This window comes from Phaethon aethereus (assembly GCF_964289735.1).
Source record: "Phaethon aethereus genome assembly, chromosome: 3".
Classification (NCBI taxonomy): domain Eukaryota; kingdom Metazoa; phylum Chordata; class Aves; order Phaethontiformes; family Phaethontidae; genus Phaethon; species Phaethon aethereus.
The window spans coordinates 75,930,749-75,952,631 of record NC_138576.1 but is presented as its reverse complement, the minus strand read 5'-3'; the positions used below and the strand labels follow the sequence as shown (position 1 = coordinate 75,952,631).

General features: G+C 37.8%; 1 protein-coding gene across 1 annotated transcript in view; it reads left to right on the top strand.

The window, feature by feature from the left end:
• The window catches only part of UTRN (utrophin), a gene marked incomplete at its 3' end in the record, with an annotated part of 391,562 nt that extends 369,952 nt beyond the window's left edge, over window positions 1-21,610 (top strand). The window contains exons 69-75 of the mRNA XM_081998557.1: window positions 2,126-2,191; window positions 9,547-9,705; window positions 10,079-10,322; window positions 15,800-15,908; window positions 17,402-17,488; window positions 20,317-20,339; window positions 21,497-21,610. Of these exons, the coding sequence (XP_081854683.1) occupies window positions 2,126-2,191; window positions 9,547-9,705; window positions 10,079-10,322; window positions 15,800-15,908; window positions 17,402-17,488; window positions 20,317-20,339; window positions 21,497-21,610 (802 nt within the window). The remainder of the gene's footprint in view (window positions 1-2,125; window positions 2,192-9,546; window positions 9,706-10,078; window positions 10,323-15,799; window positions 15,909-17,401; window positions 17,489-20,316; window positions 20,340-21,496) is intronic.
• Window positions 21,611-21,883: the final 273 nt, after the last annotated feature.

Here is a 21,883-nt window from a genome sequence, read left to right as displayed (position 1 = left end):
TGAGAGAATTTTCTCTCTCCCTATGTTCTTTCTTCAGCCTGTGGTACCAGAATGCTGTGGCTTTCTGGGCCCAGATGAAGCAAAACTCTGCACCCCCCCTTAAGGATCACGGGAGATCCCAGGTGCAATACCTGTTTTCCCTCTCCTCCCCCTCAGCTCTTACCAGTTCTGCTGTGGATTGGACTTGCTGAAGGAGGATGAAAGTGGACCATGTATCTCTTTCAAGGATACAAAGATAAATCTGTACCTGCTCTGTGCAGAAGTTGGTTAACAAAACCACAAGCTTAAAAAATACTAATTACTATATGTTAACTATCTAAAGCTACTCAAGATGTTTTTTCCCCTCTAGTAATAAAATCTAAAAAATGAAGACATAACTCCATCTGTATCTTTCATATATGTTATTGTGTGCTTTCTAGTTGGATCTGTTATTATGCATATTTAACATATAAACTAGTAAATTATTTTTGTTGTCTTGACCTTTTCAGCTAAGCTTCTTTGAAGAAATATTACCAGGGCTTCCTTAATAAGACTGTGCCCAGCAGAAACAGTATATTAGGGCTTAAAACCTTTATTGTCACTGATTGAAATACACCTCTCAGTGTAGAAATAGCTCTCAGTTTTCTATTAACAAAGTCCCTCCCCTACCTGCAGTCAAGTACCGTCTCCCCGTTCCGTTGTGCTGTGTCACCTCTGAGCTGCTTCTAATTCCCTTTCTCAGCTTTCAGTTTGTATCCTGCCTTGAAGGTTCTTTGCAACTCTGAGAGTGCCTTCCCTGTCTCCCTCTGCTCCATGAGCTGGCTCCACATGCTCTTCCAAGCGAATCCTAACTAAATGATGGAGATTGAAAACGTGATGATCATGGTGGAATCTGTGTTTGTAAGACAGGATAGCTATTACTCACTTACTAAGAGATTCAAGGCAGGCTCTCCTCTCTGAAAAATACCTGTTTTGTATTACTTTCCCATTGACAAAGGGTCTATGAAGATTAATTTTGAAAATTATGTTTCAGCAAAGACTTAAAAATGCTGAGCTAAGCAGCATTACAAAGGTGACTTGTAAGCATCTAACTCACTCCTGTTACTCACCATGAACTAGATTTGGTTGAGATGCCCCAGAGCAGAGATGATCTAAATGTCTCTAGTCACTTAGGAGCTTGTCCTTCCCTTCAGGGGAAGTGTTGGTGCACACTGTCCCACCCCGGCCATGGTGAGACAAGATGATCAAGACAACTTCATCCTCTGTGTGCTTTTGTTTATCCTCCTTCAACCCTGAGGAATACTAACAAATATACAGATGGGCAAGCTTGCTCCATGATAAAAGAAGGCACCAGAGTTCCCTTTTTTTTAGGGCCTTGCACTCTGCTTTTAAAAAGAAGTTTGAAGATGTCTGTAATAATGCATAACACACTTGCAAAAATATATGTGAAATTAAGATACCTTTATAGTAAAGGGAATAGCTGTTACTTGGTGCAGTCCAGCGTATTGGCAACAGCATTGAGCATTCCCAGATTTTTACACGTGTCTTATGTAGAGATAAAGTGTATCTCTCCTAGAAAAGAGACAGAAAATTTCTGCTGCAATTTTAGAGCAGTATGGCCTTATATGTACAGTATAATAATCCAGTCCATTTAAATGAGAACCACAGGCCATGACTCCCTGTAATTACACTGTTTTTTTGTGTTGTTTTCCAGGACTTGTCTGTCCACAGTGTGATTTTATTTGCCAAGCATAATTTCAAACATTGAATGTGCTATATTTAAACAGTATTCATCCTCTTTTGGTAGTCCAGCTTTATAAAATTCAAAAAGAAAACCATCTGCAAAAACATCTCTTTAACTTCTTTACCATGAGAATTGTGGTGGTGCTAATGATAATTATACTAGAGATAGAAAATATACTTTTTCGTTGTTGCTTGGCAAGTAGAAGTCATTAATCATAGCACAAGTTTCTCATAAAAGGCCTCTGGGTTATAGGTTTCTGTCACAAAATCTAGGACTTTATTCCTATTTCTGTGTACCATGATTGCCATATCTGAGCTGTTTTTAAGTAGAATTGATCTTCACAGTTCCTCTGTTTAAATTGTGCATGTTCTCTGAAAGTCGTGGTCTTTCCCTGCCTTTCAGGCTCGCCCAGATGGAAAGGACCAATGGCTCCTTCCTGACGGACAGTAGCTCCACCACAGGAAGCGTGTAAGTAACTCACACTCGCTAAGGCTGCCAGGAACGTTGGTTATAGCTGCATGGTACAGTCTGTATAAGTTGTAACACGGGATTTAGTCCCAGGGAAAGTAGCTAATAAGTATGACACTAAGGATGCTTGGATAAATTTCATTATTTCAAGCACCAGTTGTAGAAATTGGTGATGTTCATTTGGTAATGTAAGGGAACTCTAAATTTGTCATCCATTCTGCTTCAAAATGGAGGATATTTCTTACGACTGGAAAAACCTCACAACTCCATAGGTTCTAGTTTGTATTCCTTTTCTGCTTTTATCAGATTAGAAAAGAAATCCTTCTATGTCAAAGTGGACAATGGAGTAGGTCGATAGCTTGTGGAAACTCCCAGGACAATTTTCTCATTGAAAAAAAAAAAAAAAATCTATATTGAAGTTTCTGCAGAGCCAGAACAGTGTTGCTGCTACTTGCTTAGATTTCAGTTTGGCGGCTGCTGATCCATCTGTTTGTACTTGGGGATATAAACACAGTCCCACATTAATTTTATCAGTGCCATTTTCTTTTTCAAATTATTTGTCACTTTTATTGTAAAAGCCTTCATTAAAACGCATTGATGAACGTGGAAAGCATAGAACCCCTTAAATTACTCATTAATTAAATATGATTTTTCTCAGTGTAAAAATACGTGAATGCTTTAACCTCACTGTATCATCAGTTTTGTTCATCAAATCAGTGTAGTAGGACTCTGCCTCTTTTAAGTTATTAATGGATATCATCAGGAAACAGAAATTGTTCTTGTTCAGGTTTAGTTAGGAGATGCATTTTTCTCAATAATATTTTCATTTACTGTTTTAAAATCTAATCATGAAATTATTCTACTTATGAATATACTAACAACTTGCGATTTAAAATGTTTTGCTTCAGAGAAGCACTTACGATCACCTTTAAACGTTTTCTGTTTCTTGCTTAATTAACTCTATTTACATAACTAATAAAACTTTTTTCATATGGAACTGTTTTCATGTTTTTCTGTCATTGGTAGGCTCACCAAGGACAGAAATGCAGCCAAACTATTCCCTTTTGATTTCCCTTCAAGAAAAAAAAAAAAAAAGGAAAGAAAAGAAAAAGAGCAAACATACTGTCACTTGGCAGGGAAAGCTGAAAACTTGAAAGCAGCTAAATGCTCTTACACTTGATAGAGTTGTTTATTTTGCAATTAATGAGTCTACTTATATACAAAGACCAAACAACCTTCCATCCCAATGGTAAAAGGGGGTGTATGTACTTAATTTTTACTGGCAAATTAGCCGTTGATTTTAATGCAATTTCCCTGTTCACCTATAAAAATTACCTTTATTTTAAGAAAAAGGATGAATGTGGTGAAATTCTGTACCACCATGTGAAAAGAACTTCTGAATTTGGGTCTCAGCTCTGTTGTCAAAAGGGGACTGTTACTCAAACAAAATATCTGGGGATTTAGAGGCCAGGGAGGACAAGAAAGTAACTTTTGTACCGAATGGCACCTTCTGTTTTATTTGCAGATAATAATACGTGCTTTCCTTAAGGTACATACTGGAGTACTCACAAAATTCTGAAGAGCTGTGGTTTAAAGTTTGGAGTTAAACTATTACAGGGAGCTACACAGCTATGAAGTTTGGATCATAAGTCACCTACAGCTGGAACACTGGGAGTTTAGGCTTGTAGTTCAGCTCTATTCTTATTGTTTAAACACAGTTTGACGTAGAAATTGGTGTGGTGTAATTATTCTTTGTAGACTGAATTTGAAGGAGCAATTTGAAATTTGGATGCATATTTTTTCAGCTCAGATGCCCCTACTGTAAACCTATCTGAGCAAAATCTCATTTTCTTCTGGTATTGTGTCAAACCTTCAGGAGATGATCACTGGTTTGGAAATCAAATTCTTTGCTTCTTGTAATTGGAGTCCTGTTCTGTGGTCTTATTTTTATCGGTCCTCAAGAGTCTTTCAGCTTACTGTGAAGCTAGAAGAGAGGCATAGTTGCACTTAATATTGTAAAGTACTGCTTTGGTCTTGTCAGGTTAACAAGTTCATCAACAATACTTTTAACATTCTTCATGCTCCAAAGAGTATGTGTAAGAGCTCTTCTATATTTGAATGACAAGAAGGGAACTTCTGCCATCAGTTACACATCATGAGTTTCTTTGCAGCAATGTTCTGCAGTATGCCATTTGAGTAAGAAAACATTTTTCAAAGAAATTTCTTGGGTTTTAACTAGCCTGTTGTCTTGAATGTCATTATGACTTCTCCCTAACTAAGCTTTTCTAACTCTCCACTCCCCTAAGGATATGTGAATTCCTTTAAAAAACACATTTTCCTCAATTGGAAAAATATTTGTAAATAGCAAAAAAAAAAAGCCATAGTCTCTACTGTAGTATGTCCAGCTTCTGAACAAACATTCTAATTCTCTCATGCATGAGTTTTCTGATATAAATACATTGAATACAAATGTTTTTCCTTCATGTTGTCTTCTCCAGATATTAGGGGTTCTAAATATTTAAGCTAGACTGTTCTGATGAATTTTCTTTGGCTTTAATTCATTCAAAAACATCTATATCTTAAAAGCAGACTGGCCTCTCCACAAGTGAAGATGAGCACAAGGGAAAAATGAAGACTGTAACAAAGACTGATAAATAGTGCCCCGAACAGACAGTTGTGCCTCACAATTTGAGAAATCATTATGTAGGAGAATGAAAAGACAAAAAACATTGTTAGAAAAAATAGGACAAGAATGTAACCCTCTTATTCCTCTAATGAACACACTATCCTATTAGCCCATACTGAAGTGCACTGGACATAGAATAAATAATTTCTATATAAATGTGAATGTTTAATAGCTGTTTTCTGATTAATGCCTTTACTACCAGTCATCTTCATGTCTTCAGCACTGTTGGTCCCACTTCACACTCAGATGAAGGCAGAGTTGGAACATATCTGAAATTTTATTTATTAGACAGCTGTGCACGCAGGTGCAGGAGTAGGAACACGCAGTGAAGGCCAGTGAAGGCCACTCAGTGTGTCATAAGTCAAACTGGAGCTCCGGTATGTAGCACCTGAATACTTTGACATGATGTAAGTGGTTAAAAGGCATCTTGTCACAATGAAAATTAGTTCCATGTGATGACAAAATTAGGAGAACAAGAAGCAGCTTAAAGACAGAGCATTTTGGAGTACCTTCTTGAACCTTATTCTAATATTTCTCATAGTGTCAATAGGTCAAGGTACACTTTATTTGGATTAGAATACATGGCGCTCAGTATGAGAGCCACATGAAAAATTAAAATGATCAGTGGAGGAGGATCACATACCCACATCTTACTATCTGAAATCTAATTTAACAAGTAGTTTTCTTTATCAGATAAAATAATACACTGATGACAAGTGACTGTCAGGAAATCTGGATTTTTCTTTCCACAGTGCAGTCTTGATGCAAGGGAAGTTATATGCAACATTATTTGCCTCTTGGTCCTCCATGCATAATGCATGTTTTGGAATAGACCTCTTGAAAATATATATCTTGAAAGAGAATAGGATATTTCAAAGGCCATTTTCCCTGGGTTTTCTTCTTGGGGTATTCTTTTCCTTTGAGATGCACTACTTTCAAGCCTGACCTCCTGGGATGTCATTTTTACTGCATTCTACTGTGGTGAAATGCTGAAAAGGAACGGCAGTCTCTGCCATGGAAGGACTTTGTGTACTTCTAGCTTTTTCTCAAAGCACGCAGGGTCTTCAGGAGAATGACCACCAAGAAAGGATGACAAATTTATTTTGATGTTGTGCTTTTATTTTGGTTGCTGATTGCCAGCTCCAACGAATTCTGCAGAAGAGAGTCCCAGATTCTCAAAATGAAAGTGTTTGAGAGTGTCTCTCCCTTACATTGTAGGTCGCTGTGAAGCCCTGCCTTGGGACTCCTGTGCTATTAATGAATCTGTCTTAATTACAGTCGTGAGGTTTGCTGGTGAAGGTTCAAGGTTCAGGTTTTTTGAACTGGTTATTTTGCAAGACAGACCAGAGGTGGAACGCATGGTACAAACAGACTTTTCCTTCAGAAAACCTCTTTTATCAGGCTCTTCCTCCAGCATGTGAAAAAGCCTGCTGTCAGCTGCAAGGTGTGATCTGTAAAAAAAGGTAGCTCAATATTCACAGTCTGTCCTGAGCAGAGACTGAGACTCTCAAGCAGTGAGAGAGGAGGGAAATGAACTTTTCTCTGGACTCAATAACTGGGAGTCCAAACTATAAAATTATCTGGAATCCTTCTTGAACAATTTGTATTTAGCTGTGTTAATCTCATCTACTGGACCACAATACGGACAAGAGCATCTAAGCATTTACTGGGTAAACTCTTTCTTTAACTGGTTTATAAGTTTCATTAAAAAAAGAGGTTACACCTAATGTAAAGTCTTGACAGAGTTTCAGATTTAATAAATTCAAATAACTATAATAAATCCATCTTTACAGAGCCCTATTTAAAAAAAAATCCATTTCAAATGACCTGCATAGTTGTTTATAAACTAATTCATCATCTTAAAATGTAGACAGCAGCTTTTTGATGCCTAATTAGAATAACCAGATTAAAATACTTGATTGCGTGAACCTTTCCTGACAACACCAACACCCCTGCACAAAAGAAGGCTGTATGTGTAGTTACACTGTATCATTTAAATTAACATGTCAACAATGTTTTGAAACCTGGATGATAAAGGTGTGTTCTTTCTCTAGTCTGCTTTAAGACTCTGTTTCTGTGCGCGCTGAAGACGTGACGTTGCATCGCCAGCGCTCCCCGGCTTAGTGCAGCTGCTTCGGTCGCAGGGAGGGGATTCCGCACGTTTTGCAGGGCTGTAGGAGCCCTGCTATATCCTGCAGAGTTTGAAGCCCAAAAGGGGTTACACCACTTTGGCAAAAATTTAGTTATAAGGGGTGGGGTTTTTTTATCGAGATGGTTAAAGGGTTGAGAAGAACCATGAGGTTTTCATTATCATATCAGGACCTGATCCAAACTTCGTTAACTGCACTAACATTTACTTTAGTTTTAACTAAACTAATGCAAAATAACAAAGGAAGTGATGATGGGTGTCCCTGAGATCACCTAAGTAGTGAAGCAGAGAAAGGAGTTAAGAGGCTTTTTTCTGTAGGTAAGGAAAAAAACTGAGCACTGTTCTGTTTCTTTTTCAGCTAATACTGTCAGATATCCCCTATATTTTTGAGGGACTTAAATGCACATGCAATCCTAATTATATTTTAATTATATAGCTGTATTGAATGAAAAAATTATTATATTTATTCAGTTGCATGGGAAGATCAATATTGTAATTTCTGCTCATAAGTATAGTACTGACTACAGCCAAGACAGACAAGAAAGAAGTGGATGTATATTATTTTCTTTAAACTTTTGACTCATTGTTAAAAGCACAAGAACTTACTAATTAGGTTCCTTTTTCAATTTTATGTATACACTTTCTGCAGACCAGCAGTTAATCACAAAAGATAGGCTGAAGGAAAGTGAGACGCAACCAGAGCTCTGTGGAAGGATGTTTTCATACCTGACTGTTTTTAACCTTTATATCATAAATGAACTTAGGTGGAGCTTTTAAAGTGGATTGAACTATTGTCACAGGCTATACGTTTTTTGGGGGTTGCGTTGGGGTTTTTGTGGATGTTGTTACTTGATGCGCATTTGTTTGTGATAGTCTAGATTTTCAAATCTTACTGACAAGTTGGAAAATGGAAGACCACGTGATAGCTTTCGGTAGATAGTGAATAGTTACCCTTGAGAGGAAATAGTTCCGTGTTGTTCTACCAAAGAATTGGTGTTCAGTAGAAAGGTTGTCCTAAGCAGTACTACAAGAACCAGGTCACTTTGCTGCATGATAGAAGTGCTTTTCTAGGAGACTCACACCAAGAATCAGTTTTTATTTAATCTGTGGTTATTTTGGCTCACTCCTAATACTGGTGATGCTTTTAAATGGGTATTGATGTTCTGAGCTACCAAAAAATCTTGGATCAGCAGGATAAAATAGGGTCTTCCATTACATAAACAGTATGTTTGCAACTCTCATTTGTTCCTGTCATGTACATTTGCTCCCTTTACCCCAAGAGTTTGAATCTTTTTCTGAGAAAAAAAACAATCCATGTGCATGGCCTGTAAAACGCCTGGTGTGTTTTACTTGTACATGAGTTTGTTTATAGATAAAATATAGATATTATTTATTTCTGTCACTATAGAACTGGTACTGTGAAGTAAAGTCTCTGTTTTGTAGTCAAGCAAAGAAGAGAATTTAAGGAGGGTTTTCTTCAGCATTCATACTGCTGCAGCAATTTCTCTCTTGAAAGCATGAATATGTTTTTCTGCTGCTGATTTACCCTTCTTCAGTAAGCAAGCAAGTGAACTATTTTTAGGACATGGTATCCTTCACTTTCTATCCATCTGACTTTACTTTTGGAGAAAAGCCAGCAACTGGGGAAGAAAGGCACACCTACACAAAAGCAAACTCATTTGGACATTATAGCATAATTGAAAGTGTCAGGCTGTATATCCTTACCAGAAGATAAGTTTTATGTGAGTCAGGAGGAGGACAGTGTTATAGTTTATTTCTATCCCTGAATCTGTAAGGAGGAGGAGATCTGCTACCCTCAAAGAGTTTCAAGGTATTGCATGTATATATCAAAACAAGGAAAAAAAAAACCTGGAAATATAGTGCTAATTTAAAACCTATAGCATTAGTTTTGCAGCATTGTCAATCCCTTTGTGCAGTGCACAGTGTTAGCTAGATACTTGATGTTTCATTACTCTGACTTCTGGAATAATTCTAGGGGGATTTTTTTCTCTCTAATTTTATTAGGTAAATTGAGCACACCAAAACTATATCCTAAAGAATATTAAGAATGTCACCTATTTATGGTCCAAAAAAAAGGGAACTGTCAGATAGCTTGTTTGGTTTTATTTATTTTTAAGGCATTTCAAATCAGTAATTTTTGGTTTGTATTATCTCAGATTCTTGCTTTCACTATTTCCTTTCAAACCACTGGCAGCATTGGTTATGTTAAACTGATCTTTTACACTACTACAGATCAATCTTCTTTCTCCTGTGCACTGTATATTTACATGCTTCTTTGCAGTATGTTTTTTAGAAACAACTCATAAAAATTTTATTACAATTTGCTGAGACACACATCTGACATTTATCTACTAGATTCTTGCAGGCTTATTTCCTGCTCTCTTAGTCCTTTTTCATATACAAAAAAAGAAAACCCTCAGCTTCACAAATCTGTTTGCTCACATATCATAATAAATGTTTTACTGCTCTGTCTCTATCCATGTTGTTTTGTTGCTCTAGAGAGGATGAGCATGCCCTTATCCAGCAGTATTGTCAGACGCTGGGAGGAGAGTCACCTGTGAGTCAGCCACAGAGTCCTGCTCAGATACTCAAGTCAGTGGAAAAGGAAGAGCGAGGAGAGCTGGAGCGCATCATTGCTGACCTTGAGGAAGAGCAAAGGTCTCCTAATCGTCCTACCTGGTGTCTGAATTGTCACAGCCATGCATGGGCTATGTGTAGTTGTTGGAGATGAGAAGAGATGGACCTAAGAGTCATGATTTTAGGGGAGGGGAAAAAAAAAATCAATCAAGGCACAGGTCATGCACAACCTGACTCTGTTAGGTAGAAGAGGGTGGCTCTGTGATAAAATACCTTAGTTTCACCTCTACTTCATTGTTTTATGTTTTTTCCCCATAAACTACAAGTCAAGACATTGCCTTCGTGCAAGCTACTTGTGTTCTGTAGTTGGAGGTGATAATAACATAATTTGATCTAAGGACGTCTTTTATTTTCACTTGCTTGATTAAGTCTCCTCATCTTTTCAATATACCAGGAGTCTACAGATAGAATATGAGCAATTAAAGGAGCAACATCTTCGGAGAGGAATAAACCCTCTCGCATCACCTCCTGACTCCGTTGTGACACCTCATCATGCTTCTGAAGATGCCGAGCTCATTGCTGAAGCTAAACTCCTGAGGCAACATAAAGGTCGCCTAGAAGCAAGGATGCAAATATTGGAAGATCACAATAAACAACTGGAGTCTCAGCTTCACCGGCTACGTCAGCTACTTGAGCAGGTAGATGTACACTGATGTCTTACCCCCATGTTGTTTCTGCATGATGGATTTCTGGTGGAACAGAGGCGTTGGAATTCTGCTACAGATATTTTCACCACACTAGCTTGGTCTGTTGCACTCGGTCATTTCTAGGATGAAAAGGTATTTTTTTCCTACCCTCTAGTATAAGCCATGGTGAAAGTCAGATGAGCACAAGATGATTACAAGTGCTGGAGTGATCGTGGTAACTTATGAAACATCGAGAATAACACAAACAAGAGCAATAGTTTTTCATTAATTAAAAAACTGGGTGAAGAAAATACACACCCTATTCCAAGTAGCAGTGCCAGTCGCACCCTGTATTTGACTTCAGTTTTCCAATCTTTCTGTAAGTAATTTGATTATTTGTTGTCGTGGCTAGTCACTGAAACTTTTCTTAGCATGCCAAAGACAGATGGACAAAGATACATCTAAAATGTAAAGGAGCAATTAATTCCATTAAAAATCCAATTCACCTTGAGCAGCATATTTATACCAATAAGCTACAGCAAAACGGTCTGCACAAAGGTAACGCTGAAGGCAAGAGCCTTTTAGCAAATGTCAGTAGCTAGAGATTATAAAGTTTCTTTGTTGGGGGAAGAAATGTTGATTGTTTTTGAAGTCAGCATATGCACATCTAGATTCTAAAAATAATAGCAGCAACATCTACAAGGTGTTAGAGGTGTTAGTTTGTACTGTATCCTGTGTGGAAGCTTGAATGATGAAGAGAAATTTGTATTAATGTTTCCTCCTAACTAACTGTTACATTTGGGTTAGAGTCCAGTAAGGCAAGTGATTCCTGCCTTCCATGGGTCAGGTGACTGGCTGTATGTAGTAGAGGATTTAAATAAGCCAAGAAACAAACCGCATCCAAAATGCGGTGTCAAAATGGCCTAAGTTCCTGCTGTAGATGATAATCATATCGCAGTGATAAAGATTATTTTTTGTTCATTTCACTGGCTGACTTCATTGTTTTTCTGCGCAGCTTTGGCTGAATAGCAATAAGATGCATCTGTTCCACTGGCTTCCCTACCCTCTAGCAGAGTATTTTGGTTGTTGTTACTGTCATTCTAGCATCTTTAATCAAGTACTTGAGTAGCTTAAATATTTAACAGGGAAAGTAACAACTGATGCCACTGTTAACAGTCCTTCAGGAAGGAATCCTGAGGACTGTGGCCAGTACTAGGTGTTTCAGAGACGGGTTTACAATGTGCAAAGAAACAGCTGTAAAAGAGAAACACAGAAGTTCTGCCAAACCCACAGTCACTTTCAGATCAGCGCTTAAAGCAGGAACATGGTCACCCTTTGAAACTTTCTTTTTTCCTAACGTAGCTGTGAACGATCTTATAATTTTGTAATCTTTTCAATATCCTTATAATGTTCTTCGTAAGACCTCTAGGGCATACATGTGTGTTGCGATAAAGTCGGGGAGGGGAGGGGAGGACACGACGGGCAATAGTTTCTTCGTATCAGCTCTGCCTTTGGAATTTTCTAGGCATTCTGCAACTTGTGGTTTCTGACAGGGTAAGGTAGAAGAGTTGACTTTTGTTGATATTTGGGCACAGAATTGATGAAATGTAGAAACGTTCCTGTAGTAACTGTTTAAGCTAGATGAGAGCATTCTAAGACATTCTCTAGGGAGCACCTTTAGCAGAAGTATGCATGCATCCTCACTGCACATTTGTGTACTTCAGGTCACAATTCTGAGGTTACCATACTATTTTTATTTTAGCAAGCCCAAAGGATTGGTGGCTGTCACACAATGTTGTCATTTTTGTCTGCATGATTGATTACAGTGCCAAAGGAGAACGTGAAACAGAACTGACCCGTGACAACTTTGATACCAACATGTTAATGATATAGCGAAAAAATAAAGAATTCATTTTCACTTTTATTTATTGAGCCCTTCTAGATGCTGCATGCGCAATGTAGAAGTAGGACCTATTACGAAGGGCATTTAACGTCTGTTTGGATTTTTCTCTGCTTGTCTGAGCTACTGAATAGAAGTTTCATATTGGTTTTGATACTGAAGTTAATGGGAGCTAAAATCATCTGTCAATGCCTATATGAGCAGACTCTAAGACAGAGTAAATGAGGGCTGCAGCTCCCTCACCAACTGAAAGCAGAGGAGCTGTGCCAAAAGAGAGTAGACGCTGTTTCTTCTGTGGCTGGGAGAGTAAGTGTGGAACAAGAAGAAACATTTGTAGTGGATGTGGAAATGAAATTGGCATTTTTTAGGTTCTCTGTGATTCAAAGCTTGGGGGGAGGTGGGGGCTTTTTGTTTTGTTTCATTTTTTACCAAAAGCAACAGAAGTCAAGGGAAGAATGGGTATGTTTTATCTATCCGTTAATCCACTTAATTAAGAACACTTGAAGCTATTATTTGGGAAAGACACCAGCAGGAGGCACAGTGAAATAAAGGCACTGTAGATCAAAATTGGTTAAAATAAATATCCCCCTTGAAATGCTTTAAAACCTGCTGTAATATAGAAAAATCCCTCAGTCTGAGTTTTCTGGAGAAGAACTTACCTGTGGCTGTGTATCTTTTTTTTGATTTTGCATAAAAAGAAGTTTGAAAACTCCCAGAAACTTCACCCTCATTCCTACAGAGGCATGCTCGATCTCTCTGCTTTTACTTATTCAGGAAGAAGAAGCAGGCATATGGTAACGTGTAGGGCTATTTTCTTATGGCTTGTGGCTTAAGGGTTGTCTTCTGAGTTGTTTTGAATAAGGAGGCATGAACTTCGTGATGCCTGAAGGGGGCTGATGATAGAAGTGATCAGATTTTGTAGGTGTTATGCAACTGGGGTCAAGCAGAACATGAGTTTCTGCAGATTTTTCCCAGGTTCTCTCCCAGTAAAACTGTTAAATCCTGTCAATACATACAGCTATATCCTCAACTATTTTGCATTTAACATTTTTCAGTATCTGATTATTATATTAAGGCATTTATGCCGCTACCAGAACCCTCTTCTTTCATTTGCCTAACTATATTGTCCTGATTTTGGAAGAAGAGGGTTTTGGTTTGGTTTGGCTTTTCTTGTTATTGTAGTCACTGGAACTATGTAGTGTAACATTTATCAGGATATTTAAATGAAAATGGAGTCATCAAATACTGTCCTCTGATTAGAAGGGGATGTGTGTTTATTTTTTTTTAAATCCAACTGCAGTATTTCATTCTATCTGCTGCAGCAATATATTACATCAGTGTAAAGTATTTCAAGTATGTTTTGTTTGCTCTCAGTTTACCCACTGTTAGTCCTCATGCTCTGCAGGGGTTTTTTGTCATTTGCTATAGCGCTCCTAAGTGGTACTAAATAACATTCACTACTAACTCATCATTTAAGTTCGTAGGCATCTCTTTTCTATCCTAATTAATCTTGACTTTACAGTGCCTCACTATCCTTGATCTAGCCTGTGTTTCTGTCCTGCAGTTTTGTATCAAGTCCACCACTGATCTTGCTTCCTCAGCTACACTCCGTCATCTCTGCACCATTTGTCCAGAGTTACTGCTTGAAGAGGGACAGAGATCCAGTCCGAGTGCAAGTTTGGAAGATCTAAATTCTCTCTGTCCATCTGTTTGTGGGGTGGGCAAGCAGATGCTGTGCTGCTGGAGTTAGCCTTGTTCTTCTGTACTGGAATAACTCTTGGAGAGTTTGCTTCATCTCTTTACCTTTATAGCTCTAACCTCTTCTTGAACAGAGGTTCCTGGCTGTACAGCATTACCTGGAGTTAGTTACCCCAGGCTTGGCCTATTTAAAATCACCACACTCATTTTACCTAGACCCTGTAGCTGTGCTGAAGCCTGATACCGAATAGCAAATCCCTTAACTACTTGCTAGGCATTCACTGTTCATGAGAGTGTCCTGATGGCAAATTCCTTGGCTGGCTTGAAAACATGTCCATTATTCGATGTCTTCTGTTTTCAGAGCAATATTTCTTGATTTATTCTTTTAGCCAAAGCTGGAAGTTGGTATTGTCATGCTGAAAGAGAGGTGAGATTTGGAGGAGCAAAAAAGATTTGCTGAGTGCTCAGGGGAAACATTTTGTTCTATTTCTCACCACTGTGTATGGAAGTAGAAGTATCTTTCATTGTTCAACAATCTTCAGTTTTGTTGAAGATTTTGTTATTTTTTTTAAACTGGAAGATGTCACACTTAAGGCTGTGAGCTGCAAAGGAGAAAACTTGGGCAAAAATTAACTGCCGTTCTGTATATTACCTCTTTGCATCAAGTCTCATAGCAGTTCTTAGGTACATGTTCAGTCTCAGTTTCAAAAAGACCTTAAAAGTAATGATTTTTTTTATTACTTTATCTGCTTTTGACAGATTCACTTAAATAATCTGCACTTGAAGCTGTTTGGAAGTAATTTGATGATTTGCAATCAAAAAGATAAATTACAGGGGCAACTATTTCAGCTAAGATTCTATAACTGCCTCATGTAAATTCTGTTTCATATGCTTCTGTTGTTTTCAGAACAATCACTTCTGCAGTTCAAATACTGTATTACTGCTCTCTTCCTCAAAGGATTTCTTCCAGAAAGAAGGAAAAGAGATTTAAAAAAATGCCTGATCCCTTCTAATATTTCTGAGTTGTTATAGTGAAGAAGTCTTATGGTCTTTTCTTACTTCGTGTCCATATATGTATACTTATACATAATTTCAAGCACATACATGATTACAACTAAAAGTAATATAGAACTTATGTCTTTGATTCTTCAGGTGAATTTCAGAGTCCAGAAAGGTTTGCCTACAACACAGTTTTCAAAGTATATAGGTTGCTTCTCATAATTTTCTGGACATTACAGAGTACGTAGTTTTCCTGCAAATTTGGTGTCCTCCACACTATTGAGAAGCAGCGTCAGCAGGAGTGACGGCTAGCTACCACTTTTTAGATTTAACAAAGTTCTCTTAAATCTTGTCTCTTCACGCAGCTTAATTGTGAAGGAGTTTTGCAAAACTGTTAATGATTGAACAGTTGTTTCTAAGCATGATCAGTCATCCTAGTAAAGCTTGTTAAGGACCTTAGCTGAATATCCTCTCTGAGGGTGTATATGTATGTATATATCCATCTGTATATATATATACACAACCCCAGTAATACCATTGTGTAGTCTTTTTGCGTAGCTGGACTGATTGCCTCAGCAAACTGCTTGGGTTGCACATAACATTGTGTTTCTGTGTTGCGTGCTTGCAGCAGAACATTGTTTTTAACAGGACCATCCATCAACTGGAGTGTCATAAGAATTACACTTAAGTCTAATTTTTTTTTAACAAGTCGTTGGTTGTTTTTTTTCCTCCTTAACAGTTGTATAGACCTAAGCCAGCTTTCAATAGTCTGGAGAGAAAACACGAAAGAGCACATAAAAAAGGAAAGGAGCAGGATGACTGCATAGCAGCCCACGTTTAAATTCTGTAGATACAATTTATCTAAATTTGAGTATCGTTGTCTTTAATGTAGCCTGAGTCAGACTCCCGGGTTAATGGTGCCTCCCCCTGTGCGTCACCCCAGCACTCTGCCCTCGGCTACCCGCTCGAGCAGGAGACAAGCTCGCAGTTTCACCAGACAGGTAAGTGTTTTGATCATATAATGTGCTGCGCGGGTCTGTAGGTGACTACCGAATAGGTTTGCTGGCATCTTTCTGAAAAGATTTATAAATAAAAAAGGAGCTGATCTTTGTGATGCTACTGCGAGCAAGACTTACTGCGGCTGGAGCTGTCGCTTCGCCACACTTGCAAACAGCTGTGTATCACTAGAATCCATGTGACCCTGAATTATGGAATTCTGTCAACAGACATCCATTTTGAGCAAGTGAATTCACTGGGCAAATCCATCCTTACTGAAGGGGGAATGAGATTTCATTGGACTGAAATGGCCAACAGCTGTTTGTCCTGCAGTACAGGCATGCACCCAAGTAACCTGTCAGATGCAGGGACAAATATCCAAAACATGTAATCAAAGCTTCCTGATGGCTGCTTTAAAAAGTCTTGTGCATCCTCTACTTAGCCTGGTGTTTTGATGACCCCCCCGCTCAAAGACTTCACATCTTTAGGAATTATTGAGTATTTAAGTGTACAGCCTCTGCACATGAGGAGATTTCTCTCTTGAAAGATTATTTTAAACTCTCCAATAGCAGAACTCATTAATTCCACTGGGAATTAGCAGAAATAACTACAGACCATCGAATCTTCAAAATTAGGGGAAAAAATTAAATATTTTTCTTAAATTATCTTAAGTGCAATTTCTTCCTTTTTTTTTCAAGCCTTGTGTTATGGATTAAAAAAAAAAATTATTTCTGTGTAAAAAAAAAAAGAAAAATATCCCCTTGCATACTGAAAAGTTTTAATTCAGCATTGACATGTGGGTTTGCTTTAATTTATCTGGAAAAGTATGGAATGCCTTCAAGTCTGACTTAGTGCAATGGTGGATTTATGAGAGATGCAGTCTAATAACACTGCCAGGAACAGAGCCAGTTGTATTCCCTAATGATTCCCTTGGCTTAATTTTAAGCAGCATTAAAAAAAAAAAAAAGCAAGGAGGATTTTAACACTAGTGAAATTGCTGGTGCATATTGAATAAAGAAAGACCATGTAAAAGATGAATGGTTTTTTTCAGAAAAAGAATGGTGTATTCACTCTGGATGTTACATAACAAATCATCTGAAAATGGAACAGAATATTAATTGAGCAGCTACTGAGTATAATGCCCTCATCTTGTAAACCTTTTATTTATTTTAACTGTAAATTCTTATATACTGCTCCTCGTTGGCAATTTCTTCTAGTTTAAATCTTGGGTGCAATGGCTAAGCTTTAATAAAAGAGAAATGAGTTCTGCTGCAAATCAATAATACAACTTTCACCTCCTCTCCCAAGGCTAGCCATTATCAATGACAGTTCCTGCACATTAAGTTACAAAGGCTTCAAGTAGTGGTTTCCCTTGAAATATAAAGGAGTTTTTAACTGGAAGGTTGGATGAGAACGCCTTTCAGAATGTTGTTGTCCTTTTTTTTTTCTTTCCTCCTCTCATTACTAAATTCATTGCTCTTTTTTGTCATATCTGCAGATGACTTGCTAGTTCCACCTCATGATACCAACACGGATCTAACAGATGTTATGGAGCAAATCAACAGCACATTTCCAGCTTGCTGCTGTAAGTGTAACAAAATATGTCTCTGAGAAAAGTACTGAATTTGAGGTGGCCTTCAGAAGAAAAAAAAGTCATTCTTGTGGTATTGACTAGAAAAAAAATCTACTCACTTGATGAGATTTCTTGTCAAGATATGCAAACTTCTGTTCTTTAAAGTTGCTCAATACATACTATTTGTGAAGGGAAAGAAATGTTCTCATGTTTTAAATGGAGCCTATAGCTCCATATGGAATTTTCATTTGTGTCCACATAAGGGAAAAGAGACTTAGAATCCCATTTGCCAATGTTGTAAACCCTATGTAGAACATAACTGAATGTAGATTCAGGCATTTGGAATGCTGTTGCTCCAATAAAACTTGAAAAAAATCCTTAGGCAACAGGAGGGACCATAGCCCAATCCTGACTGCCTGAACTAATTATTGAACTAGTTATTAAGCTAAGTGACCAGAGGAAATAACTGATAACATAGCACATAACACCTTTCCCCACTGAAACACATTGAAAGTTGATATGTTATTCATTGGCTATTAAAGAGAGATCAAAAGGAAAACCAATTAGTTTCATATGCATGGATTATATCAGCTGACATACATTTCCACTGATCTTGTTCATTCTAGAATGTCACTGCACTAGAAGAGTGAGGAGCTCTCTCTCTGGTTCCAGCAGTATTTTGTAGAGATTGCCTGTTTTGGCAGGAGGAGCGAAGTGGCAACTTTGTTATTCGTGGAGTTTTTGTGGGGTTTTTTGTTTGTTTTTTAATACATGCATACATATATCTCTTCATTTTCAGCTCTCTTGCCTTAGAAAAACAGTAGTGAAAACTTTGATATATTCTTAAACTTTCAACAGTGCTTTCAAATGAAATGTGATACTGATGGTCAGTTTTAAAAGGCACAAGGGAGAGGGAGGGCATTTATGCCTAGTCCTTTTGGAAGCATTGAGACTGAACTCTATTCTGTTTCGTAAACTCAGTGAAGCCTTTTAAAATACCCGTTTTATGTCTTGTACATACATCATTTGTCTGGGAAGAGCTGCATCACAGAAGATGCACTTTGCACATTTTGAGAAAGCAAATTAGGGTCTAGCAAAAACGATTTTGTTTCAGCTGTCCTTTGAGATTTTCAGTGAGTTCGATAGTTCAGAGCCCATCGCTTTGCAAATTAAGGATTTGATTTTAAGGAGCATCTCTTTTTGAAGTTAACAGCTAATGGAGCTACTCAGCACAACTCAAGGGTGTGTATGTATACAAATCAGTAGAAAATGCAAGTCAGGTATAAATTCTTGGTTTTGCAAATTTCTGTCTTGCATGTATAAGCAGTATTGCAGCTACTGGACATTTAGCCCAAATGAATATACAGCAAATTTGCCAAAATACTCCCTTGCATTCCTGTGTCAGGGCAAGCCCGATAATGATGTCCGATCTCTGCTACCAGGAAACACAGAAGAACAAATCTAATATCCATAAAACAATATCCTGAATGAGGCAGGAGGGTACTGCAAGTGAAAACCGTGGCCCCGCATCCTTTCATGTTGTGAAGTGTTTCTGAGCATTTAAAGTTAAAAGAAGTCACAGTTCCAAATTTCATGTGATTTTCCCTTTTTCATTGACGTGCTACTGCAGAAATCAAACCAAACCAGCATGCCCCAATTAGTAGGTATTAGTTATGTTTGCTCTTCTTCAGTCATTCTATAATATCTCTTACTTGTGAGTTTTACTAGGAGTATATTTTTCTATCTAAAATTCATATACTGTTTTCAAAGCCTGGAAACAAGATCATTAGTCTGGCCTTCCCAACAGAGTGCATTAAAGTCTCTGAGTTTTGCCAGGGAAGGCCATGACAGACCATCTAGTCCACCATCTGCTCCTGTGGCCATTTGAGGTGGTTTCTTTTCTGTCCAGAAAGACAGATGCAAGATTGTCTAACCTGTTCTGTAAGACTTCCAATGAGGCAGACTCCACAGACTCCCTAGGCAATCTGTTTTAAGAGCATCACTGTATTCCTAAACTTAAAAAATAATATTGTTCCCCTTTTTTAATTATACCCAAGCTAAATTTTATTTTAGAACCACCTTCATGTTCACAATATTATGTCCGTTTGAAACAAACAAACAAAAGCTATTTTTTCACTACCTCATCATTACTGGTCTCTCCTACCTTGGCTGCAGCTTTCATTAAGGACAGTTACTAGCATCTGAGCCTTCTGTAGATTATTTTTATCCCGTCTTGACTGTAAAATAAAGCCAGTCGTCTTATTTGCTCTATTTGTTTTTACGGGTTTCAAGTTATAATTAATCTTGAAATCAGTATTTCTATTTACTCCAAATAACCCTTATGAAGCAGTTATTCATATAGTAAGACTGGCACTGCTCTTAAGGCTTTGGATGTTTTTTTTTTTTTGTTCCCAGATCCTTTGATAATGGATATAATGCCTCTTTTCCTTCCTTCTTTATGAGGTTGGTCCTCAGAACTAGGCAGGTGTACAACATTGGGCAGAATTCTTGCCTTTGAATCTGAGTGAGTTCCAGAACAGAGCATTCTGAACAGATGGTATTATAATACAGCACTTACAGATCTATATGGTCACGAAAAAGTAAAAATACATACCATCTATATATTCATAATGCTATAAATTTGTTACAAGAAAAGTAGATTTCTGAAGAAAGTTATATATAGACCAGTACAACACACTTCTAGTTAAATGTTTATTTTTTTTAAGATAGTCTTTCTGTTCTTCTATAGCACATATTTTCCTGACACTGTCTTTGTTTTAAACTGCCAAGATGCAGAATCATGTAAATTTCTAACTTTCTTTTGTTTTTTCTATTTGCAGCAAGTTTCACTGGCAGACCACAGGTATGCGACATACTTACATACTTGCATAGTCATTGGAAGCAAAGTAAAGCAAGTGCAAAAGTTCCATTAAAGCCGAGTGACAGGGTTTTTTTCTGTATTTTTCCCCGAGAGATCTATTTGGAAGCTCAATAGATGTAACAGTGAGGCTAGAGATTCTGGAATGTGCCCGTTAATAGAGAATTCCTGCTAGTTCAGGCATTACCAAAGATGGTGTGCAGTTCTGGGATGCTGACCAGATGGAATCAGCTCAAACCTACCAGGGCCAATTAGTTTCAAGCCAGCATCAGCTCTGCGAGACCAAAGCTAGTTCTTGCAAAGACATCCATATGTCCTTTGTGCCTTGGTGCCCATCGCATCAGTTCCAGGAGCTATGGGCACCAGGGCACAAAGGCCAAGACCCACACAACATCTTAAGTATTCAATTAAGCTGCCTCCAGCTCTCCCAGCAGGCAACCACTTTACAAACCCAAAGCAGAAATTTGGCTACTTTGAGTTCACAAAAATGTGGAAAACAGTCTAGTAATTAGAAAATCTAACCTTGTTCTTGAAAATCTAACTGGTATGAATAATCAGTTAAATTTCTGGTATAACTAACAGATATAGGAAAAACACTTGCTATAGGTTTAGGTTGATATTAGAGCCCATGTATGGCAAATAAGGAACAACATAACCTTGCATCATAGCAGAATTCTTTGAAAGTTTCATTATGAAATAAGATTTAAAGACTACCACAAATTGCTGTGTTGAGACTTCAGCAGAATTAAGTGGTGGGGAAAGTGTCTATTTACTCCCCCAAATTGCTTCACTTTGTGTACTAAGCCACAGTTTGCAAGGTCTGACCTCTCCAAAATGCATATCTAAAACTTCAGAAATGTTACTCTGCAAACACTTTCTTGGATTGCAATATCTGGGATAGTAGGATTGCCCTCCCAAACAGGAACTTCTAAAGAGAATGAGGTGGATCATGCCCTGCACTCAGTTAACTCAGACTTTGTGTTTCAGTCTCTTGATAAGTTAGTGAATTAAACTAGCATTTTTCAGAAATCCTTCCACTAAGGCAGGCAGAGATAGTTTTCAGTGTTACCAGTGAATAATACTAATATTCCTGAAAAAGCATTTCATGTTTTTTGGGGTGGGTTGTTTTGTTTTTTTTTTAGATAGAGGATGATTCCCAAAAGCTCTCACTGCAAATCTACACTTCCAGAACCATTAGAGAAGGCCCATTTGTCTGTTCAGGAGAACAGAATTCTGAAACAGGAGCGTGGAACTAAGCATTGCATTTGAAGGGGCCAAGTCCAAATCTAGACTCTGTATACTCTCCATTTTTACCATGTAGGCTTCAGATAGGACAGTAGTTTTTGCCTAAAACTTTTTTCTTATGGGTGCAGAACATGGAGAGTCTCTAACTTACGTTTACTGCTCTGTAGACTAACATCCTCTGGGCCTTACTCAAGAAGAATTTTAAACACTGCAGTATAGTATAATTAGTTTTCTCTTAACTTATGTGCCTCAGTGATTTGCTGAGTCTTGGGCCACTACATCTA